Below are 26,487 nucleotides of genomic sequence, written 5' to 3' on the forward strand. Positions count from 1 at the left end.
ATTAAAATTATCAGCAAAACTGACATAAAAGGGACATACCTTAAAATAATAGAAGGTACCTATGACAAATCCACAGATAACATTATATTGAATGAGGAAAAGTTAAAGCATTTCCCCTGAGAATTGAAACAAGACAAAGATGCCTACTTTCACCACTTCTATTAAACATAGTACCAGAAGTCCTAGCCAGAGCAATCAGACAAGTGAAGAAACAAAGGGCATCCACATTGGTAATGAGAAAATCAAACTGTTGCTGTTTGCTGATGACATGATCATATACCTGAAAACCCTGAAGACTCATCTGAAAAGCTCAGAGATTCAATAACTGAATTCAGTAATCTTTCAGGATACAAAATTAATGTACCCAAATAAGTAGCACTGCTATACACCAGCAACACCCACGCTGAGAGTCAAGTCAGCAACTCAACCCGTTTTACAACAGCTGCAAAAAATATATATATATATATATATATATATATACATATATATAAACAAAATTCTTAGGAATACACCTAACCAAAGAGGTAAAAGATATCGACAAGAAAAACTACAAAGCACTGATGAAAGAAACTATAGATGATACAAACAAATGGAAACACATCCCATACTCATGGATGGGTAGAATACTGCCAAAAGCAAGCTATAAATTCAATGCAATTCCTATCTAAATGCTATCATCATTCTTCACAGAGCTAGAAACAATTCTAAAATTCATATGGAACAAAAAAAGAGCCCACATAGACAAAGCAAGACTAAGCAAAAAGAACAAATGTGGAGGCATCACATTACCTGACTTCAAAGTATACTGAAAGGCTGTAATTGCCAGAACAACGTGGCACTGGTTTAAAAATAGGCACATAGACCAATGCAGCAGAATAGAGAACCCAGAAATAAAGCCAACTGCTCACAGTCAACTCATATTTAACAAAGCAAACAAAAACTAAAGTGGGGGAAAGGACACCCTATTCAAAAAATGGTGCTGGGATAATTCACAATTCAAAAGTAGAAGCATGAAACTGGATTTTCATTTCTAACCTAAAAATCAACCCAAGGTGGATAAAAAACATAAATCTAAGACTTGACACTATAAAAATTCTAGAAGGTAACTTCGGAAAAACTCTTCTAAACAGTGATCTAGGCAAAGACTTCATGACCAAGAACCTAAAAGCAAATGCAACAAAAATAAAGATAAATAGAGGGGACTTAATTAAAATAAAGCCTTCTGCACAGCACTAATAATAATAATTATAATCAGCAGCAGGGTTTATAGACAACCCACAGAGTGGGAGAAAATCTTTGCAACCTATGCATCCAACAAAGTACTACTATCCAGAATCTACAAGGAACTCAAACTGATCAGCAAGAATAAAATGAACAATCTCATCAAACAGTGGGCTAAGGACGTGAATAGACAATTCTCAAAAGAAGATATACAAATGGCCAGCAAACAAGAAAAAATGCTCAACATCACTAATGATCAGAAAAATGAAAATCAGAACCACAATGTGATACCACCTTACTCCTGCAAGAATGGCCATAATTAAAAATTAAAAAAATAATACATGATGGCATGAATGTGGCGAAAAGGGAACACTTTTATACTGCTGTTGGGAATGTAAACTAGTATAACCGCTATGGAAAACAGTATAGAGATTCCCAAAATAACTAAAAGTAGATCTACCATTTGATCCAGGAATCCCACTTCTGGATATCAATCCAGAGCAAATGAAGTCTTTATATGAAAAAGACACTTGCACAGGCATGTTTATAGCAGCACAATTTAAAATTGTGAAAATATGAAACCAGCCTAAATGCCCATCAACCAAAGAGCGGATAAAGAAAATGTGCATATATATCATGGAATACTTCTGAGCCATAAAAAGGAATAAATTAATGGCATTCACAGCAACCTAGATGGAGTTGGAGACCATTATTCTAAGTGAAGTAACTCAGGAACGGAAATTCAAACATCATATATTCTAACTTACCATTTGGAGCTAAGCTATGAGGATACAAAGGCATAAGAATGACATAATGGACTCTGGGGACTTGGGGGGAAGGATGGGAGGAGGCTGCGGGAGACGAGACTACACACTGGATGCAGTCGACACTGCTCAGGTGATGGGTGCACCAAATCTCAGAAATCACACCTAAAGAATTTATCCATGTAATGAAACACCACCTGTTTCCCAAAAGGAATGAAATAATAATAATAATAATAAGCACAACACAAAAGAAAATATATTGAATAGACATTTTGATATCTAAGAACTAAGGCAAAGTATACACATGCAAGGTGATACAAATAATCATTTGGAAGAAATGTGAAACAACAGCATTTGTTCAAAACACTGGCTATCATTTTAGTTAAGAAATTATTGTTCATAAGAAATTTAAAGTTACAGTGCAGTGGCTTAAGCAGCACCAATGTCAACTTCAATTAAGGGATTCTGGGAGCTTGCTGCAAAAAAAGAGTGCCAAAGTGTTCATCAGAGGACTAAGAATTAATAGAAAATCAATCATATCAGACTTCCCATTCTCAGCTATAGAGTACAATTTTTGGTTCACAGGCTAAATCTAGTATTGCATGTGAGATACCATCTAGTACAAAAATAAGGTGTGATATAAGTAGAAGAATATAATCTGCACTAATTTGAGGACCTGGGTTCTAGAAAGTCATATCGACGTGATCAAGCTTAGTTTCCATTGTCTGCTTCTGCACTTATTGCTTGTATGCCATTATCAAGTCACTTAATCTCACTAGGTCTGTTCTCTCATCTGTAAAATGGAAATAACAATAGATCCCACCTCCTAGGGTTGTTGGAAGGGTTAAAAGAGATAAAGCATATTGCATGGAAAATAGGGTTTAATATTAATTATCTTTTGTCTTGTCTCCACTCCTTATGATGTGACTTAAAATTAGGAACTTAAGTTAGATTTTCTCACCTGTAAAACAGGAATAATAATTGTGGGCCTAATTATTCCACAATGTCGAGTGAGATAACCTATATAAAAGCGTATTGCAAAGGCACTGTATAGATAAATATGAAGTATTCCTATTAGTGCATGCAAATGGTTTGCTGTTTTCAGTGATTTTTAGGGATCATGTCAAATTAACAGCTCCAAATCTAAAATGAAGTTTATAATCATCTTAATTATTTCAGGAGAAATTTCTCATTTTTTTTCTTTATTTGGCTTTGTGCCTTCAGCAAAATGTGGGAAGCAAGAGAGTTAAACTCAAATTTGTCAATTCTGCTGTTAGTATCTATGGTAAGGTTTCCATGCTGTCTAACATTAATCCTTTAATTTTCAAAAAATCATGCTATCCATGACCTCTATAACTATGGAGAAGTTCAAGATCTTCTCTTATTTTTTCTTGTGTCTGTTCTAGCACCTAGCAACATGCCTGGCAAATAGTAAGGGCTTGACCAGTATTTTAAAACTAAATTATTTCATAAATCTTTGGGCATGTATAAAGAAGACTGGATTTAGAGTCAAAAGACTAGGGTTTCTGTCTTGGATGTGATGCCTTTTGGATATCTAACCATGGGCAAGTCACTTAAGGAAAGAGAATTACACAAATATTGTCTGTAAATGAGGATTGGCAATCCTCAAGATTTTTGGAGAATTAAATGAGAGAACATATATGAAATTGTTTTGTAAATTATAAAACATCAAATTTAAAGTGTTATGATTAGTCATTAGTTAATTTTGCTTTAATAGATCCTTAAATAATTACATTGGCAGGATGAATAAACCGAATGCTTGTTGGCTAATATTGACAAATGTATGCATAAGTGCTTTCTATGAGAGTAAAAACAAGGCACAAAGGCAATTGTACTATTCTAATTCATATTCTGTGGCATTGAGAATAAGGCTATTTGCCTGTTGAGACACTGAACAAAACTATACAGTAGCTTTCATCCTGGAATGCCCGACAATACCATTTAAAATTCATTACTTCATTTAAATTACTCCTAATAATACAATACTTTGTTTCAGTGTTTTTCCTTAGAGTATTCATGGGCAAAGTAGCCATTCAATTGTTTCTGCCCATTTCAAATTAGCTGATGCCGCTTTTCAACCCAGAGACCGTTTAATTTGCATTATGTGCTAGGTGAGAAGATGCACAGGCTTTCAAGAGTGAGTACAATTCTAGGTTGCAATTTGTATCATCCAATCCAATTTTACCTCTCTACATTGTAATTATAGCTAACAGTGTACTGACCTGGAAAATCAGGCACAAAGCAGAAAAATAAAGGGAGAAAAAGACCACTGATACTAATGCTAAAACAACAAACAAACAATGAAAAACAGAGAGCCAGACTAAGGCTCAAATCCCACCAAAGGCTCGGATATTCCTGTTACATGTTACTCATATTTCTTTGAATCTCTGCATGTATTGGTAAGATTCCTGTATGGAAAAAGAATTTCAAGAATTGACTTTTCGGCATACTGCTCAAAGCAATTTACAGATTCAATGCTATTCCTGTCAAACTACCAATGACATTCTTTACAGAAATAGAAGAAACTATTTTAAGTTTCATGTGGAATTGAAAAAGAGCCAGAGTAGCCAAGGCGATCTTAAGCAAAAAGAACAAAGGCATCACATTATTGGACTTCAAACTACACTAAAAGGCTATGGTTACCAAAATAGCATGATGCTAGTACAAAAATAGACACATATACCAATGGAACACAATAGAGAGCCCGTAAATAACACCACACACCAATAATTATCTGAGTTTTGACAAAATTGACAACAATGAGCAACAGAGAAAAAATTCCCTCTTCAGTAAATGGTGCAAAGATACCTGGTTAGTCATATACCAAAGATTAAAACTGGACCCCTTCCTTACACCATATACAAAAATTAACTCAAAAAGGATTAAAGACTTAAATAGAAAACCTACAACCAAAAAAAACCCCAAAGATAATGATGAAATACCATTGTGGAAATAGGACCTGGCAAAGGTTTCATGATGAAAACACCAAAAGCAATTTCAATAAAAACAAAAATTGACAAATAGGATCTAATTAAACTGAAGAGATTCTACACAGAAAAAGAAACTATCAACAGAGTAAACAGACAACCTACAGAATGGGAGAAAGTATTTGCAAACTATACATACAACAAAGGTCTAATATCCAGAATCTATAAAAAACCTGAACAAATCAACAAGAAAAAAGCAAACAACCCCATTAAAATGTGGGCAAAGGACATGAACAGACACTTTTCAAAGGAAGAATACATATGGCCAACAAGCATATAAAAAAATTCTCAACATCACTAATCATTAGATAAATGCAAATCAAAACCGTAATGAGATACCATGTCACACTAGTCAGAATGGTTATTATTAAAAAGTAAAAAACAGATGCTAGAGAGATTGAAGGGAAAAGGGAACACACTGCTGGTGGGAATGTAAATTAGTTCAACCATTGTGGAAAGCAGTTTGGCGTTTTCTCAAAGAAGTCAAAGCATAATTATCATTTGACCCAGAAATCCCATTACTGGGTAGATATCCAAAGAAATATAAATTATTCTACCATAAAGACACATACACATGTATGTTCACTGCAGCACTTTTCACAGTCTCAAAGACATGGAATCAACCTAAATGCCCATCAGCAGTAGACTGGATAAAGAAAGTGTGGCACATATACACCATGGACTACTATGCAGCCATAAAATAGAATGAAATCACGTGCTTTGCAGCAACATGAATGGACATGGAGGCCACTACCCTTAGCAGGAACAAAAACCCAAATACCACATGTTCTCACTTATAAGTAGGAGCTAAACATTGAGTACGTATGGACACAAAGAGGAGAACAACAGACACGGCAGCCTAGTTGAGGGTGGAGGAAAGGAGGAGGGTGAGGATCAAAACACTACCTACCAGGTACTGTGCATATCACCTGAATAATGAAATAATCTGTATACCAACACCTGTGACATGTAATTTACCTGAATAAGAAACCTGCACATGTACCCTTGAACCTAAAATGTGTTAAAAAATTAATAAATAAAATTTAAACTGAATAAAGAAAAAAAGAATTGGCTTTGCAGAAGGCAAAATAGAGAATGTCAACATTGGAAGAAAATTTACATATCAAATACTAAATGTATCTCATTGTATATTTTAAATTATTTATTTATTTTCAAGATAATCACCTTGACTGAGAATAAGCATGTCATTTTATAGACAGGGAAAGTGAAGTGCAGAGAGGAGAAGAAACTTGTCATATGTCACTCAATTTTTTAGCAGAATTAGCTGGTCTCTAATTTTCAAGTTATATCTCTTTTAAAAGGGAGCCTGTAAGTCACTCTTTGTCAAAGGGTATCATTTTTGAAAACCAGAATGGCTGAGTGGCTTGTTAAGAATAAAAACAACCCCATTAAAACATGTGCAAAAGACATGAACAGTCACTTTTCAAAAGAAGACATACATGCAGCCAACAATTATATCAAAAAATGTTCAACATCACTGGTCATTAGAGAAATGCAAATGAAAAGCACAATGAGATACCATCTCAAACCAGTAAGAATGTCTATTACCAAAATGTCAAAAAATAACAGATGCTGGCAAGGTTGTGGAGGAAATGGAATGCTTATACACTGTGAGTGGAAGTGTACGTTAGTTCAGCCATTGTGGAAGATAGTGTGGTTATTCCTCAAATAATTAAAAACAGAAAAACTGAAAAATGTCTTTAGAAGATCATGGCAGACAGGAGGCAGGACTAGATTGCAGTGCTGACCCCGATGGACAGAGCAGTGTGTGGAGGCTCACATCATAAATTTTGCCCCAGGATGACTATAGGAATAAATCAGGAAGCCCAAGAGGACCCACAGACCCTCTAAAAGAATCAGATTGCTCCTGCAGGACCTGAGAGACAATGCAAATACTGTGAGTGCCCAAACTGAAAGTGGGAAAGGGAAATTGTCTGTTTCCAAACACAAACCCCCACTGGGGAAACTGAATATCTAGATTATGGGAGATTCTGACCTTACCTGGAGTTGACTCAATTTAGAGAGCTGAGCAAAATACAGCTCAGCTGTATTTTGAGGATGCAGCAGAGAAAGTCCTGTGAGCTCCCTGGGTTCCATAGCAAGCCATCTCTGCCTGGCCTCACAGGGGTTCTTCCGGAGGGCAGCCAGAGGCACTGGGAAAAGGCCACCGGGAGAAGGATATCTCCAGCATATCCAGAAGGATATCTTCGTAACAATTTGGACTCATTGAGATGTCTCCTGGCCAGAACTCGGGGGAGGGTGCGAATCAGTGTGCAGACTCCACAGGTGGGGAAAAAAGAAAGCCATACTTGCTTTCACACCTGGGAGGAGGGTAGCATGGGACAAGTTCTCAGCCCTGCTCACCCGCTGCCTGGAACACAAACTCCAGACTCAGTACTGTTGTAGAGGGGCCTGGTGGGAGCGAGAACAACCCTTCGAATTGTGAGGGAGCTGGGTGAGGCCTGTGATTGCCAGCTTTCCCCCACTTCCCTGACAACCTGTATGACACAAAAGAGACAGCCATAATCCTCCTAGGAACATAACTTCATTGACCTGGGAACCTCATCCCCATCCCCCACAGCAGCCACAGCAAGACCTGTGCAAGGAGAGTCTGAGTGAAAACATGCCTAGTCCTGCCCCCAAACAATGGTCCTTTCCTAAAAACCCTGGTACCTGAAGAGAAAGGGCATATACTTTTGGGAGAGTTTTGGGCCCCACCCACCATCTGTTTCTCCCCATACTACCACAGCCGATGCTCTCTGGAAAGCAACACCTCCTGGCAGGAGGCCAACCAGCAAAAAAAAACAAAACAAAAACAAAAAAAAACAAATCCAGTGCATTAAACCACCAAAGGTAAGAACCCTCACAGAGTCCATTTCACCCCCCTGCCATCTCCACCAGCATAGGTGCTTATATCCATGGCTGAGAGACCCACAGACAGTGAACATCACAGGACTCTGTGCCGACACCCCCCAGTACCAGCCTGGAGCCTGGTAGGCTTGCTGGGTGGCTAGATCTAGAAGAGAGATAACAATCACTACAGCTTGGCTCTCAGGAAACCACATCCAGGAGAGAATACTACATCAGGGGAACATCTCGTGGGACAAAAGACTCTAAACACCAGCCTCCAGCCCTAGACTTTCCCTGTGACAGAGCCTACCTAAATGAGAAGGAACCAGAAAACCAACTCTGGTAATACCACAAAACAAGATTCTTTAACAACCCCCAAAAATCACACTAGTTCATCAGCAATGAATCCAGAGAAAGTTCAAGCTCTTGTAAGGAAAAAAGAAATGATACAAGAAGTGAAGCGAGAAATAGCCAATGAAATCAATAGTACAAATAAAAAATAATAAAAACTTCAGGAAACAATGAACACACTTATAGAAATGCAAAATGTTCTGGGAAGTCTCAGCAGTAGAATTGAACAAGTAAAAGAAAGAAATTCAGAGCTTGAAGTCAAGGTCTTTGAATTAATCCAATCCAAAAAAGACAAAAAAAAAAAAAAAATTAGAAAACATAAACAAAGTCTCCAAGGAGGTGGGGATTATGTTAAACAACCAAACCTAAGAATAATTGGCATTCTTGAGGAAGAAGAGAAATCTAAATGTTTAGAAAACATATTTGGGGGAATAATTGAGGAAAATTTCCCAGGCCTTGTTAGGGGCCTACACATCCAAATACAAAAGCATAAAGAACATCTGGGAAATTCACCTCAAAAATATCATTGCCTAGGCATGTTTTCATCAGGTTATATAAAGTTAAAACAAAGAAAAGAATCTTAAGATTTGTGAGACAAAAGCACCAGGTAACCTATAAAGGAAAGCCTATCAGATTAACAGCAGATTTCTCAGCAGAAACCCTACAAGCTAGAAGGGATTGAGACTCTATCTTCAGCCTCCTCAAACAAAAAATTATCATTCAAGAATTTTGTAAGCAGTGAAACTAAGCTTTATGTATGAAGGAAAGATACAGTATTTTTCAGACAAATAAATGCCGAGAGAATTTGCCACAACCAAGCCACCACAATAAGATCTGCTAAAAGGAGCTCTAAATCTTGAAACAAATCCTGGAAAAACATCAACACAGAACCTCTTTAAAGCATAAATCTCACATAATCTGTTAAAAAAATACAATTTAAATAAAAGTATATAGGCAACAAACAGCACAATGAATGGAATGATACCCCACATCTCAATACTAATATTGAATCTAAGTGACCTAAATGCTCTACTTAAAAGATACAGAACTGCAGAATGAAGAACTCACCAACCATCTGCTGCCTTCAAGAGACTCGCCTAACACACAAGTACTCACATAAAATTAGGGTAAAGGGGTAACATTTCATTCAAATGGACACCAAATGCAAGCTGGAGTAGCTATTCTTATATTAGACAAAAAAACTTGAAAGCAACAGCAGTTTAAAAAGACGAAGAGGGACATTACATAAAGGTAAAAGGCCTTCTCTAACAGAAAACTATCATAATCCTAAACATATATGCACCTAACACTGCAGCTCTTAAACGTATAAAACAATTACTAATAGACCTAAGAAATGACATAGACAGCAACACAATAATAGTGGATGAATTTAATGCTCCACTGACAGCACTATACAGGTCATCAAGACAGAAAGTCAACAAAGAAACAATGGATTTAAACTGTACCTTGGAACAAATGGACTTAACAGATATATTCAGAACATTTCATCCAACAACATACATTCTATTCAACAGTGCATGGAACTTTCTCCAAGATAGACCATATGATAGGCCAAAAAAGAAGCCTCAATAAATTTAAGAAAATTGAAATTATATCAATCTCTCTCTCAGACCACAGTGGAATAAAACTGGATATCAACTCCAAAAGTAACCTTTGAAACCATGCAAACAAATGAAAATTAAATAATCTGCTTTTTGAATGATCATTAGGTCAAAAATGAAATCATGATGGAAATCAAAAAAAATTTTCAAACTGAATGACAATAGTGACTGAACCTATCAAATCCGCTGGTTACAGCAAAGGTGGTGCTAAGAGGAAAGTTCATAGCCTTAAACATCTATATCAAAAAGACTGAAAGAATACAAACAGACAATCTAAGGTCACATCTCAAGGAACTAGAGAAACAAGAACCAACCAAACCCAAACCCAGCAGAAGAAAGGAAATAACAAAGATCAGAGCAGAACTAAATGAAATTGAAAAAACAACAACAAAAATACAAAAGAAAAATGAAATGAAAAGCTGGTTCTTTGAAAAGATAAATAAAATAGATAGATTATTAGCAAGATTAGCCAAGAAAAGAAAAGAGAAAATCCAAATAACCTCACGAAGAAATGAAATGGGAGATATTACAACTGACACCACAGAAATATAAAAGATCATTCAAGGATACTATGAACACTTTTATGTGAATAAACTAGAAAACCTAGAAGAGATGGATAAATTCCTGGAAAGATATAACCCTACCAGCTTGAATCAGGACAAATTAGATACCCTGATCAGAACAATAACAAGCAGCAAGATTGAAATGGTAATTTTAAAATGACCAAAAGAAAAAAGTCCAGGACCAGAAGGATTCACGGCAGAATTCTACCAGACATTCAAAGAATTGCTACCAATCCTACTGACACCATTCCACAAGATAAAGAAAGAGGGAACCCTCCCTAAATGATTTTGTGAAGCCAATATCGCTTTAATGCCAAAGCCAGGAAAGAACATAACGAAAAAAAGAAAACTACAGACAATATCCTTGATGTACATAGATGCTAAAATCCTTAACAAAATACTAGCTAACCAAATCCAACAATGTATCAAAAAAATGATCCATCATGATCAAGTAGGTTTCACACCAGGGATGTAGGGATGGTTTAACATATGCAAGCCAAAACATGTGATACACTATATAAACAGAATCAAAAACAAAAATCCGATTCCCTATTTAATAAATGATGTTGGAACAACTGGCTAGCCATATGCAGAAAACTAAAACTGGATCCTTTCCTTATATCTTATACAAAAATTAACTAAAGATGTATTAAAAACTTAAATGTAAGACCTAAAACCATAAAAACCCTAGAAGGAAACCTAGGCAATACCATTCAGAAAATAGGCATGGGCAAAGTCTTCATGATTAAAACATCAAAAGCAATGGCAGCAAAAGCCAAAATTGACAAATGAGAGCTGATAAAACTAAAGAACTTCTGCACAGCAAAAGAAACTATCATCGGAGTGAACAGGTAACCTACGGAATGGGAAATTTTTTTTTGCAATCTATCCATCTGACAAAGGGCTAATATCCAGAATCTACAAAGAACTTAAACAAATTTACAAGAAAAAAAAACAACCCCATCAAAAAGTGAGTGAAGGATATGAACAGACACTGCTCAAAAGAAGACATTTATGCAGCTAACAAACACATGAAACAAAGCTCATCATTACTGGTCATTAGAGAAATGCAAATCAAACTATAATGAGATATCATCTCATGCCAGTTAGAATGGTGATCATTAAAAAGTCAGGAAATGACAGTTGCTGGAGAGGATGTGGAGAAATAGGAATGTTTTTACACTGTTGGTGGGAGTGTAAATTAGTTCAACCATTGTGGAAGACAGTGTGGCAATTCCTCAAGGATCTAGAATCAGAAATACCATTTGACCCAGCAATCTCATTACTGGATATATACTGAAAGGATTATAAATCATTCTACTATAATGACACATGAACACGTAGGTTTATTGCAGCACTGTTCACAGTAGCAAAGAGTTGGAATCAACCCAAATGCCCATCGATGATAGACTGGACAAAGAAAATGTGGCACATGTACACTGTGGAACACTATGTGGCCAAAAAAAGGATGAGTTCATGTCTTTTGCAGAGACATGGATGAAGCTGGAAACCATCACTCGGCAAACTAATACAAGAACGGAAAACCAAACACCACATGTTCTCACTCATAAGTGGGAGATGAACAATAAAAACACACGGACACAGGGAGGGGAACATCACACACCAGGGCCTGTCACAAGTTGGGGGATTAGGTGAGGGATAGCATCAGGAGAAATACCCAATATAGATGACAGGTTGATGGCTGCAGCTAACCACCATTGCATGTACATACCTACGTAACCTGCACGTTCTGCACATGTACCCCAGAACTTAAAGTATATTTTTAAAAAATCACATAATCATCTCAATAGTTGCAAAAAAAGCATTCAACAAATCCAGCATCCCTTCATGATTGAAATGCTCATCAAAATTGGCACAAAGGGGATATACCTTAAAGTAATAAAAGCCATCTATCACAAACCCATAATAATGAATGGCAAAAGTTGAAAGCATTCCCCCTGGAAACTGGAACAAGACAAGGATGCTCACTCTCACACTCCTCTTCAACATAGTACTGGAAGTCCTATCCAGAGCAATCAGACAAGATGTAGAAATAAAAGGCATCCCATCAGTAAAGAGAAAGTCAAATTGTCACTGTTTGTTGATGATATAATTGTTTACCTAGAAAACCCTAAAGATTCCTCCAGAAAGCTCCTAGAACTAATAAAAGGATTCAGCAAATTTTCTGGAAACAAGATTAATGTACACAAATCAGTATCTCCTCTATACAGTAACAGCAACCAAATTGAGAATCAAATCAAGAATTCAACCCTTTTACAATCACTTCAAAAAATAAAGATAAAATCCTTAGGAATATACCTAACTGAGGGGGTTAAAGACCTCTATAAGGAAAACTACAAAATACTGCTGAAAGAAATTATAGATGACACAAACAAATGGAAACATATCTCATGCTCATGGAAATGTAGATTCAATATTGTGGAAATGACCGCACTGCCAAAAGCAATCTACAAATCCAATGCAATTCCCGTCAAAATACCACCATCATTCTTCACAGTATTAGAAAAAACAATTCTAAAGTTCATATGGAAGGAGAATAGCCCATATAGCCAAAAAGAGTAAATCTGGAGGCATCACATTACCTGATTTCAAACTACACTATAAGGCAATGGTCACCAATACAGCATGGTATTGGTATTAAAATAGGCACATAGACCAATGGAACAAAATGCAGAAATCTGAAATAATCTCAAACACATCCAACTGCTCTTCAACAAAGCAAACAAAAATATAAAATGGGGAAAGGACACCCTTTTCAACTAGTGGTGCTGGGATAATTGGCTAGCCACATGTAGGAGAATAAAACCGGATCCTCATCTCTCAACTTATACAAAAATCAATGCAAGATGGATTAAGGACTGAAATCTAAGACCTGAAACTATAAAAGTTCTAGAAGATAACATTGGAAAAACCCTCTCTAGACATTGGCTTAGCCACGGATTTCTTGACCAGGAACACGAAAGCAAATGCAAGAAAAACAAAGATAAATTGCTGGAACTTAATTAAACTAAAGAGCTTTTGCACAGCAAAAGGAACAGTCAGTAGAGTAAATAGACAACCCACAGAGTGGGAGAAAATCTTTACAATCTATACATCTGACAAACGAGTAATATCCAGAATCTACAAGGAACTCAAACAAATTAGCAAGAAAAAAAAATCCCATCAAAAAGTGGGCTAAGAACATGAATAGACAATTCTCAAAAGAAGATATACAAATGGCCAACAAACATATGAAAAAAAATGCTCATCATCACTAATTATCAGTGAGATGCAAATTAAAACCACAAATAAATACCACTTACTCCTGCAAGAATGGCCATAATCAAAAAATCAAAAAATAGTAGATGTTGGCATGGATGCAATAAACAGAGAACACTTCTGCAGTGCTGGTGGAAATGTCAACTAATGGAAAACAGTGTGGAGATTCCTTAAAGAACTAAAAGCAGAACTACCATTTGATCCAGCAATCCTACTACTGGGTATCTACCCAGAGGAAAATAAGTCATTATACAAAAAAAAACTTGCACACGCATGTTTATAGCACATAATTTGCAATTTGAAAAATGTGGAGCCAACCGAAATGCCCATCAATCAATGAGCGGATAAAGAAGTTGTGAGATGTATATAGATATAATGGGATACTTCTCAGCCATAAAAAGGAATGAATTAATGGTTTTTGCAGCGACCTGGATGAAATTGGAGACTGTTATTCTAAATGAAGTAACCCAGGAATGGAAAACCGAACATTGTGTGTTCTCACTCATAAGTGGGACCTTAGCTATGATGGCTGCAAAGGCATAAGAATGATACAATGGACTTTGGAGTCTTGGGGCAAAAGGGTAGGAAGAGGGTGAGAGATAAAAGACTACAAATAGAGTGCAGTGTATACTACTTGGGTGATGGGTGCACCAAAATCTCACAAATCAACACTGAAGAACTTAGTTATCTAACTAAACACCTCCTGTTCCCCAGTAACCTATGGAAATAGAAAAAATTAAAAAAAATCTCTATAGGCAAGTTAAAAAACAGTAAAGACAGACATACCATTGGACTCAGCAATCCCATTACTGGGTATATACCTAAAGGAACATAAATCATTGTATTATTAAAGACACATACACACATATGTTCCCTCCAGCACTATTTACAATAACAAAGACATGGAATCAACCTAACTTCCCATCAATGATAGAATGGATAAAGAAAATTTGTTACATAGACACCATGGAATACTATGTAGCCATAAAAATTATGAGATCGTGTCCTTTCCAGGGACAAGGATGGAGCTGGAGTCCATTATCCTTAGTAGGCTAACACAGGAACAGAAAACCAAATATCACATGTGCTCACTTATAAGTGGGAGCTAAATGATGAGAACACATGGACACATAGCAGGAAGCAACACACACTGGAGCCTACTGAAGAGTGCATGGTGTGAGGAGAGAGAGGATCAGGAAAGATAACTAGTGGGTACTAGGCTTAATAACTGGGCGATGAAATAATCTTTACAACAAAACACCATGACACCAGTTTATCTATGTAACAAACCTGCACATATACCCCTGAACCTGAAAGTTAAAAAAAAAAGATTATTGTGTTCCATCTCAGACCTACAGAATCAGAATTTCAAAAATGAGCCATAAGAACCTGCCTGCATTTTAACAAGCTCTACAATTATTGTGGTACATACTGATGTTTGAAAAGTACTGCCCTTGACACTCTTACTTCAGGCCATTATAGTGAGTCCACACTTAAAAATAAGCGTCTTTCCAAGTACTTAAAAGATACAAAATGACAGTGGATCTGAAATGCGGCCTGAATCCCCATGACAACGTGTACATTGTAAGGCCAAACCAATAAAGAAACGAAAAGCTTTGGCGGTCGAGCACACTTGGGAAGCTGCAGTTTCTAGAACAGTCTGGTAGAGGACAGGCTCTTCAGCAGCCTGCTAGGCATTTTTTACTTCTTCCTTCCATTATGCAGACAAGCTAACTGAAGATATGGTTACTGAGGTATAATTTCTTTGCTAGGTCACAAAGTCTGAAAACATGGGCCTTATGTGTATAACTGTGTATCATCACTTGCCACCCCCAGTTTCTCCTGGCTCTATCACCCAAAGTTCTGAATGCAGAAGCCTTAGGGCTCCCCTTCAAGCTGGCATCCCTGGCCACCCTCGGGGGGCTTAGCTACCTGTGAGAACCCACGCAGCAGGGGTGACTCAAAGGGTTAACAATCAGTGGCGCCGCAGAGTGGCAGAGTATAAAGCCAATAGGGTGTCTAGGCAGGCAGTACGTCTGATGTGGGCGGGAATGAGACAAAGTGTGCTAAAGGAAACCAACAGCGGCCTAGGGGTGAAAGGACAGCCAGGGTTTGATGTTCTCGGGAAGCGTGGGCAACCGAGAGAGTCCGTGAGCATTTGTCCTTTTACCCGTCTGTCTTTAGCCTTAGTGTTCGGTAGCAGCGGGGATAGCCCAGGGCCGGTGTATGGCCACGGAGTTACAGTGTCCGGACTCCATGCCCTGTCACAACCAGCAAGTAAACTCTGCCTCAACCCCAAGTCCTGAGCAGCTGCGACCTGGCGACCCGATCCCGGACCATGCAGGGGGAAACAGAGCCCCCAGGGCCAAGGTGACTCTTCTCACGGGGCACGCACATTCTAGTCTGCCGGCCGAGCAGGACACCGGGGCCTGTGGCGGCTCCAGCCTCATCTTAGAGAGCAACAGTGGTAGTGGTGACAGTAGCAGCTATGACGCACCAGCTGGCGACTCCTTCCTAGGGGACTGCGAACTCTCCCGGCAGATCGGGGCGCAGCTTAAGCTGCTGCCTATGAATGATCAGATCCGGGAGCTGCAGACCATCATCCGGGACAAGTAAGCCGAGAGCGGGAGGGGAAAGGGAAGTGGAGAGTCTCCTAGGCTGTGGGCGGGGCTCAGAGATAGTGTTCTGGGCCTTGGCAAACTTTGGAGATTGGGATAAGACCTTTTATTTGGTGTGCGTGCATGCGTGCTTGTGTGTGTGTCTCGTGTGACTCAAACGCCAACATTTTCTTTCCTAGTTCCGGTGTTTAACATCACTTTGGGTAGGGAGGAAGACTAGGTAGCCTCTGGGCTCTTTGTCTCTCCCAGGGAAGACAACTCCTTGGCCATTCCAGGCAGGTAAACTCCCCTATTCTTTTTGCCCAGTGATCGTCCACATGGTAAACCTGTAACCCAGAAATGGTTACTACCCAAGGTTATGCACCACCAATCGCCTCAGGCTCATAAATAGAAATAAAGCAATTTCAAGGAAATTCTATTGTGCTCCACAGGCCCTGACCCTTTAGTATTTGCTACTGCAAATAAGGTCTTTTAGTCTTGGAGTTCAGGTTTACTTGGTCACATGAAAGCTTATCATCCAACTCTTATCAAGTTTTTTTTTTACTGTAAACTCACGGAACATAGTTACTGGATCAAAGGGAGCCTAAAGGAACCTTTGGCACCTCCTAATCCCACGAACCAATGTAGCCAGAGCGTCATGTTAAAATGTTATTTTGAAATTTCTAAACCTATGTTGTAAATGGATTTTCTTCAGGGAAATATGTACCGAGATGACCTACAACTGTTTTCTTTACTGGCAGCACTTTATTTATTTTTTGTGTGTGTATGTTTTGGTTTTATTATTTACTTGTTAATATATAAATTTTTAAAAATCTATCATTCTACTTTATTTATTCATTTCTTTATTTATATATATATATATTATTATACTTTAGATTCTGGGGTACATGTGCAGATCATGCAGGATTGTTGCATAGGTACATGGCAATGTGGCTTGCTGCCTCTACCCCTGGTCACCTGTATTTGGCATTTCTCTCCATGTCATCCCTCCCTAACCTCCCTATCCCCCACTATCCTTCCCCTAGTCCCTCACAACAGACCCCAGTGTGTGATGCTCCCTTCCCTGTGTCCATGTGTTCTCATTGTTCAACACTCGCCTATGAGTGAGAACATGTGGTGTTTGATTTTCTATTCTTGTGTCAGTTTGCTGAGATTGATGGTTTCCAGTTTCATCCATGTCCCTGCAAAGGACACAGACTCATCATTTTTTATGGCTGCATAGTATTCCATGGTGTGTATGTGCCACATTTTCCCTGTCCAGTCTATCATCGATGGGCATTTGGGTTGCTTCCAGGTCTTTGCTATTGTAAACAGTGCTGCAATTAACATACGCGTACATGTGTCTTTATAATAGAATGATTTAAGTCGTTTGGATATCTACCCAGTAATGGGATTGCTGGGTCAAATGGAATTTCAATTTCTAGGTCCTGGAGGAAACGCCACACTGTATTCCACAATGGTTGAACTAATATACACTCCCACCAACAGTGTACAAGTGTTCCTATTTCTCCATATCCTCTCCAGCATCTGTTGTCTCCAGATTTTTTAATGATCACAATTCTAACCGGCATGAGATGGTATCTCAATGTAGTTTTGATTTGCCTTTCTCTAATGACCAGTGATGATGAGCATTTTCTCATATGCCTGTTGGCCTCATATATGTCTTCTTTTGAAAAGTGTCTGTTCATATCCTTTGCCCACTTTTGAAAGGGTTGTTTGTTTTTTTCTTGTAAATCTGTTTTAGTTCTTTGTAGATTCTGGATATTAGCCCTTTGTCAGATGGATAGATTGCAAAAAGTTTTTCCCATTTCTTGGTTGCCGGTTCACTCTAATAATTATTTCTTTTGCTGTACAGAAGCTCTGGAGTTTAATTAGATCCCATTTGTCTATTTTGGCTTTGGTTCCCAGTGCTTTTGGTGTTTTAGTCATGAAGTCCTTGCATATGCCTATGTCCTGAATGGTTTTGCCTAGATTTTCTTATAGGGTTTTTATGGTGTTAGGTCTTATGTTTAAGTCTTTAATTCATCTGGGGTTAATTTTAGTGTAAGGTGTCAGGAAGTGGTCTGGTTTCTGTTTTCTGCACATGGCTAGCCAGTTATCCCAACACCATTTATTTAACAGGGAATCCTTTCCCCATTGCTTGTTTTTATCAGGTTTGTCAAAGATAAGATGGTTGTAGATTTGTGGTGTTGCCTCCAGGGCCTCTGTTCTACTCCATTCGTCTTTATCTCTGTTTTGGTACCAGTACCATGTTGTTTTGATTACTGTAGACTTGTAGTATAGTTTGAAGTCAGGTAGCGTGATGTCTCCAGCTTTGTTCTTTGTGCTTAGGATTGTCTTGGCTATGTGGGCTCTCTTTTGATTCTGTATGAAGTTTAAGGTGTTTTTTTCCAGTTCTGTGAAGAGCATCATAGGTAGATTGATGGGGATAGCACTGAATCTATAAATTACTAGGAGGAGTATGGCCATTTTCACATTATTGATTCTTCCAAATCATGCCCATGGAATGTTTTTCCATCTGTTTGTGTGCTCTCTTATTTCCTTGAGCAGTGGTTTGTAGTTCTCCTTGAGGAGTTCCATTGCATCCTTTGTTAGTTGTATTTCTAGGTATTTTATTCACTTTGTAGCAATTGTGAATGGGAATTTGCTCTTGATTTGGTTCTTTTTTAGTCTGTTGTTGGTGTATAGGAATGCTTGTGATTTCTGCACATTGATTTTGTATCCCGAGACTTTGCTGAAGTTGCTTATCAGTTTAAGAAGACTTTGGGCTTAGACAATGGGGTCTTCTAAATATACAATCATGTCGTCTGCAAATAGAGACAATTTGACCTCCTCCTTTCCTAATTGAAAACCCATTATTTCTTTTTCCTGCCTGATTGCTCTGGCTAGAACTTCCAATACTATATTGAATATGAGTGGTGAGAGCGGGCATCCTTGTCTAGTGCCAGATTTCAAATGGAATGCTTCCAGTTTTTGCACATTTAGTATGATATTCAATGTGGGTTTGTCATAAATAGCTTTTATTGTTTTGAGATATGTTCCATCTATACCTAGTTTATTGAGAGTTTTTAGCATAAAGGGCTGTTGAATTTTGTTGAAGGCCTTTTCAGCACCTATCACATCTATGATCATGTGGTTTTTGTCTTTGGTTCGGTTTATGTGGTAGATTATGTTTATAGACTTGTGAATGTTGAACCAGCCTTGCATCCCAGGGATGAAGCCTATTTAATCGTGATGGGTAAGTTTTTTTGATGTGCTGTTGCAATTGGTTTGCCAGTATTTTATTGAAGATTTTTGCATCTATGTTCATCATGGATATTGGCCTGAAGTTTTCTTTTTTTGTTTAGTCTCTGCCAGCTTTTGATATCGGGATGATATTGGTCTGATAAAATGATTTGGGAAGCATTCCCTCTTTTTATATTGTTTGGAATAGTTTCAGAAGGAATGGTAACAGCTACTCTTTGTATGTCTGGTAGAATTCGGCTGTGAACCCATCTAGACCTGGGCTTTTTTTGGTTGGTAGACTATTAATTGCTGCTTCACCTTCAGCCATTGTTATTGGTCTATTCAGGATTCCAACTTCTTCCTGGTTTAGGCTAGGGAGGGTACAACGTCCAGGAATGTATCCATTTCTTCCAGGTTTAATGGTTTATGTGCATAAAGTTGTTTGTGGTAATCTCCAATGGTAGTTTGTATTTCTATGGAATCTGTGGTGATATCCCCTTTATCGTTTTTTATTGCATCTATTTGATTCTTCTCTCTTTTCCTTTTTATTAATCTAGCTAATGGCCTGTCCATTTATTAATCTTTTCAAGAAACAGCTCCTGTATTTATTGCTTTTTTGAAGGGTTTTTTTGTGTCTCTATCTCCTTCAGTTCTGCTCTGATCTTAGTCATTTCTTCTTCTCTAGCTTTTGAGTTTTTTTTTTTTTTTTTTTTCAATTTTGATGATAGGCTGTTGATTTTAGATCTTTCCTTGCTTCTCATGTGGGCATTTATTGCTATAAATTTTCCTCTAGACACTGCTTTAAATGTGTCCCAGATATTATGGTACATTGTGTATTCGTTCTTGTTGGTTTCAACGAACACCTTTATTTCTGCCTTCATTTCATTGTTTATCCAGTCAACATTCATGAGCCAGTTGTTCAGTTTCCATGAAGTTGTGTGGTTCTGAGTTAGTTTCTTAATCCTAAGTTCTAATTGATTGCACTGCGGTCTGAGAGACTGTTTGTTATGATTTCCATTCTTTGGCATTTGCTGAGTGATTTGCTTCCAATTATGTGGTCAATTTTAGAGTAGGTGCGATATAGTGTTGAGAAGAATGTATGTTCTATGGATTTGGGGTGGATTGTTCTGTAGATGTCTATTAGGTTTGCTTGGTCCAGATCTGACTTCAGGTCCTGGATAATCTTGTTAATTTTCTGTCTTGTTGATCTGTCTAGTATTGAGAGTGGAGTGTTAAAATCTCCCACTGTTATTGTGTGGTAGTCTAAGTCTCTTTGTAGGTCATTAAGAACTTGCTTTATGTATCTGGGTGCTCCTGTGTTGAGTTCATATATATTTAGGATAGTTAGCTCTTCTTGTTCCATTGATCCTTTTACCATTAGGTAATACCCTTCTTTGTCTCTTTTGATCTTTGTTGGTTTAAAGTCTGTTTTATCAGAGACTAGGATTCCAAGTCCTGCCTCTTTTTGCTCTCGATTTGCTTGGTAAATCTTCTTCCATACCTTTATTTTGAGTCTCTTTGTGTCCTTGCACATGCGATGGGTTTCCCGAATATAGCACACTGATGGGTTTTGACTTTTTATGCAATTTGTCAGTCTGTGTCTTTTGTTTGGGGCATTTAGCCCATTTATGTTTAAGGTTAATATTGTTATGTGTGAATTTGATCCTGCCATTTTGATGCTAGCTGGATGTTTTGCCCGTTAGTTGATGCAGTTTCTTCATTGTGTTGATGCTCTTTACCATTTAGTACATTTTTAGAGTGGCTGTTACTGGTTGTTCCTTTCTATGTTTAGTGCATCTTTCAGGAGCTTTGGTAAGGCAGGCCTGGTTGTGATGAAATCTCTGAGCAATTGCTTGTTCATGAAAGATTTTATTCCTCCTTCGCTTATGAAGCTTAGATTGGCTGGTAATGAAATTCTAGGTTAAAAATTCTTTTTTTTAATGATGTTGAATATTGGTCCCCACTCTCTTCTGGCTTGTAGTGTTTCTGCTGAGAGATATGCTGTGAGTCTGATGGGCTTCCCTTTGTGGGTAGCCTGAGCTTTCTCTCTGGATGCCCTTAGCATTTTTTCCTTCATTTCCACCCTGGTGAATCTGACGATTATGTGCCTTGGGGTTGCTCTTCTTGAGGAATATTTTTGTGATGTTCCCTGTATTTCCTGGAATTGAATGGGTTGCCTTCCTTGCTAAGTTGGGGCAGTTCTCCTGGATAATATCCTGAAGAGTGTTTTCCAGCTTGGATTCATTCTCTCCGTCACATTCAGGTACATCTATCAAATGTAGATTAGGTCTTTTCACATAATCCCATATTTATTGGAGGCTTTGTTAATTTCTTTTCACTTTTTTTCTCTAATTTTGTCTCTCATTTTATTTCATTGAGTTGATCTTCAATCTCCAATATACTTTCTTCTGCTTGGTTGATTCGGCTATTGAAACTTGTGTATGCTTCATGAAGTTCTTGTGATGTGTTTTTCAGTTCCATTAGGTCGGTTGTATTCTTCTCTAAGCTCTTTATTCTTGTTAGCATTTCATTTAACCTTTTTTCAAGGTTCTTAGTTTCTTTGCATTGGACTAGAAGATGTTCTTTTCGCTCTGAGCAGTTTGTTATTACCCATCTTCTGAAGCCTATTTCTGTCAATTTGTCAGATTCATTCTCCATCCAGCTTTGTTCTCTAGCTGGTGAGGAGTTGTGATCCCTTGGAGGAGAAGAGGCATTCTGGTCTTTGGTGTTTTCATCCCTTTTGCACTCGTTTCTTTCCATCTTCATGGCTTTATCTACCTGTGGTCTTTGTAGTTGGTGACTTTCGGATGGAGTCTCTGTGTGGATGCCCTTTTTGTTGATGTTGAAACTATTTCTTTCTGTTTCTCAGTTTTCCTTCTAACCGTCAGTCCCCTCTTCTGCAGGACTGCAGGAGGCCCACTCCAGACCCTGCTTGCTTGGGGTCACCCGTGGGTGCTTCAGAACAGTAAGGGTTGCTGCCTGTTTCTTCTTCTGTTATCTTCATCCCAGAAGGGTACCCGCCAGATGTTGGCCTGAGCTCTCCTTTAGCAGGTGTCTCTTTGGGTATACAGGGGTCAGGGAGATTCTTGAGGAGACAGTCTGTCCCTTATTGGAGCTCAAGTGCTGAGCTGTGAGCTTCATTGTTCCATTCAGTGCTGTGCTGGGAGCTCTGTTGTTCCCTGTAGAGCTGCTGGGCAGGTACATTTAAGTCTGCTACAGCGGAACTCATAACCACCTCTTTTCCCAGGTGCTCTGTCCTAGGAAGGTCAAGCTTTATTTCTTAAGTTCCTCACATGCTCCCACCTTTTTTCATAGATGCCCTGCCCAGCACAGAGTTAGTCTTGTCACAGTCTGCCAGCAGAGACATTGCTGAGCTGCCACAGGCTCTGCTCAGCTACTGTGTGAACTTCCTTGAGGTGTTGTTTATAGAGGTGCATTTAGAACTGCCTTCGTATTGGCGGACTGCCTAGGTAGTGGCAGATGCCCTTCCCCCCACTGAGCTGGACTGAGTAGTATTCCATCATATATATGCACTACAGTTTCTTTATTCACTCATTGATTGGTGGGCATTTAAGTTGGTTCCACATTTTTGCAATTGTGAATTGTGCTGCTATAAAGATATGTGTTCAAATATCTTTGTTGTATAATGACTTCTTTTCCTCTGTGCAAGTATCATTTTCACATAATGACTTCTTTTCCTCTGTGTAGATACCCAGTAGTGGGATTGCTGGATCAAATGGTAGTTCTGCCTTTATTTCTTTAAGGAATCTCCACACTGTTTTTCATTAGTTGACTTTCCTACAAGCAGTGTAGAAGTGTTTTCTGTTTGCTGCATCCATGCCAACACCTATTATTTTTTTGATTTTTTTATGGCCATTCTTGCAGAGTAAGGTGGTACTGCATTGTCATTTCTCTGATAATTAGTGATGTTGAGTATGTTTTCATATGTTTGTGTATCTTCTTTTGAGAATTGTCTATTTATGTCCTTAGCCCACATTTTGAAGGGATTGTTTGTTTTTTTCTTGCTAATTTGTTTGAGTTTCTTGTAGATTCTGGATATTACTCCTTTGTAAGTTGTATAGATTGTGAAGATGTTCTCCCACTCTCTGGGTTGTATATTTACTCTGCTGACTGTTGCTTTTGCTGTGCAAAAGCTGTTTAGTTTAATTAAGTCCCAGCTATTTATCTTTGTTTTTCTTGCATTAGCATTTGTGTTCCTGGTCAAGAAATCCTTGACTAATCGAATGTCTAGAGAGGGTTTTTCCAATGCTATCTTCTAGAACTTTTATAGTTTCAGGTCTTAGATTTCAGTCCTTAATCCATCTTGCATTGATTTTTGTATAAGTGAGAGATAAGGATCTCGTTTCATTCTCCTACATGTGGCTAGCCAGTTATCCCAGCACCACTAGTTGAAAAGGGTGTCCTTTCCCCACTTTATATTTTTGTTTGCTTTGTTGAAGATCAGTTGGTTGTATGTATTGGGCTTTTTTTCCGGATTCTCTATTCTGTTCCATTGGTTTGTGTGCCGATTTTTATACCAGTGCCATTCTGTTTTGATGACTGTGGCCTTATACTATAGTTTGAAATCAGGTAGTGTGATGCTTCCAAATTTCTTCTTTTTGCTTAGTCTTGCTTTGGCTATGTGGCCTCTTTTTGCTTCCATATGTGGTTTAGAATTGTTTTTTCTAATATTGTGAAGAATGATGGTGGTATATTGGTGGTAATTGCATTGGATTTGTAGATTGCTTTTGGCAGTATGGTCGTTTTCACATTATTGATTCTACCTATCCATGAGCATGGGAAGTGTTTCCATTTGTTTGTGTCATCTATGATTTTTTTCAGCAATGTTTTGCAGTTTTCCTTGTAGAGGTCTTTAACCTCCTTGGTTGGATATATTCCTAAGAATTTTTTTTTTTCAGCTATTGTAAAAGGGTTGAGTCCTTGATTTGATTCTCAGCTTGGTCACTGCTGGTGTATGGAAGAGCTACTGATTTGTGTACATTAATCTTGTTCTGGTAATTTTGCTGAATTCTTTTTTTTCCCCATTTATTTATTTTATTGCATTTTAGGTTTTGGGGTACATGTGAAGAACATGCAAGATTGTTGCATAGGTACACACGTGGCAGTGTGATTTGCTGCCTTCCTCCCCATCACCTACATCTGGCATCTCTCCCCTTGCTATCTCTCCCCAGGTCCCCACCCCCCACCGTCCCTCCCCTACTTCCCCCTGACTGAACCCAGTGTGTAGTGCTCACCTCCCTGTGTCCATGTGTTCTCATTGTTCAACACCCGCCTATGAGTAAGAACATGCAGTGTTTGATCTTCTGCTCTTCTGTCAGTTTGCTGAGAATGATGGTTTCCAGGTTCATCCATGTCCCTACAAAGGACCCAAACTCATCGTTTTTGATGGCTGCATAATATTCCATGGTGTATATGTGCCACATTTTCCCTGTCCAGTCTATCATCGATGGGCATTTGGGTTGGCTCCAGGTCTTTGCTATTGTAAACAGTGCTGCAATGAACATTCGTGTGCATGTGTCCTTATAGTAGAACGATTTGTAATCCTTTGGATATATACCCAGTAATGGGATTGCTGGGCCAAATGGAATTTCTATTTCTAGGTCCTTGAGGAATCACCACACAATTAGTTCAACCATTGTGCTGAATTCGTTTATCAGTTCTAGCAGCGTTCTGGAGGAGTCTTTAGGGTTTTCAAGGTAAACGATCATATCATCAGCAAATAGTGACAGTTTGACTTCCACTTTTACCAATTTCAATGCCCCTTATTTCTTTCTTTTGTCTAATTGCTCTGGTTAAGACTTCCAATACTATGTTGAAGAGGAATGGTGAGAGTGAGCATCCTTATCTTGTTCCAGTTCTCAGAGGGAATGCTTTCAACTTTTCCCCATTCAGTATTATGTTGGCTGTGGGTTTGTCGTAGATGGCTTTTATTACATTAAATTATGTTCCTTGTATGCCGATTTTGCTGAGAGTTTTAATCATGAAGGGATACTGCATTTTGTTGAATACTTTTTCTGCATCTATTGAGATGATCATGTGATGTTTGTTTTTAATTCTGTTTATGTGGTGTGTCACATTTATTGACTTGCATATGTTAAACCATCCCTGCATCTCTGTTATGAAACCCACTTGATCATAGTGGATTATCTTTTTATCATGTTGGAATTTGTTAGGATTTTAGCATCTATGTCCATCAAGGATATTGGTATGTAGTTTTCATTTTTTGGTCATATCCTTCCCTGGTTTTGGTATTATGGTAATACTGGCTTCATTGAATGAATTAGAGATGGTTCTCTCTTTCTTTGTCTTGTGGAATAGGATCAAAAGGAATGTTACTGATTCTTCTTTGAATGTCTCATAGAATTCTGCTGTAAATCTGTCTGGTCCTGGAATTTTTTTGTTGGTAATTTTTAAATTACCATTTCAGTCTTGCTGGTTGTTATTCATCTGTTCAGGGTATCAAATTCTTCCTGATTTAGGCTAGGAGGGTTGTATATTTTCCAGGAATGTATCTATCTCTTGTAGATTTTCTAGTTTATATGTGTAAGTATGTTCATAATTGCCCTGAATGATCTTTTGTGTTTCTGTGGCATTGATTGTAATATCTCCTGTTTCATTTCTTAGTGAGGTAATTTGGATTTTCTCTTTTCTTTCCTTGGTTAATCTTGCATCAATTTAATTTATCTTTTCAGAGAACCAGCTTTTTATTTCATTTATCTTTTTTGTTTGTTTGTTTCAATTTCATTTAGTTCTGCTCTGATCTTGGTGTTTTCCTTTGTTCTGCTGGGTTTGGGTTTGGTTTGTTCTTGTTTCTCTAGTTCCTTGAGGTGTGACCTTATAATGTCAGTTTGTGCTCTTTCAGTCTTTTGGTGTTTAGGGCTATGAACTTTCTTTTTAGCACTGCCTTTGCTCTAACCCAGAGGTTTTGGTAGGTTGTGTCATTA

General features: G+C 38.1%; 1 protein-coding gene across 3 annotated transcripts in view; it reads left to right on the plus strand.

The window, feature by feature from the left end:
• Positions 1-15,716: 15,716 nt before the first annotated feature.
• UPRT (uracil phosphoribosyltransferase homolog) overlaps positions 15,717-26,487 on the plus strand; it is a 39,629-nt gene continuing 28,858 nt past the window's right edge. Inside the window, exon 1 of one of the 3 annotated variants that reach the window (XM_032251316.1) lies at positions 15,717-16,291. In XM_032251316.1, the coding sequence (XP_032107207.1) occupies positions 15,906-16,291 (386 nt within the window). In that variant the 5' untranslated portion in view covers positions 15,717-15,905. The remainder of the gene's footprint in view (positions 16,292-26,487) is intronic. The other 2 variants (XM_032251315.1, XM_032251317.1) reach the window with 2 other exon arrangements.

Source organism: Sapajus apella, unplaced genomic scaffold (assembly GCF_009761245.1).
Source record: "Sapajus apella isolate SASKATOON/1434 unplaced genomic scaffold, GSC_monkey_1.0 scaffold75, whole genome shotgun sequence".
Classification (NCBI taxonomy): Eukaryota; Metazoa; Chordata; class Mammalia; order Primates; family Cebidae; genus Sapajus; species Sapajus apella.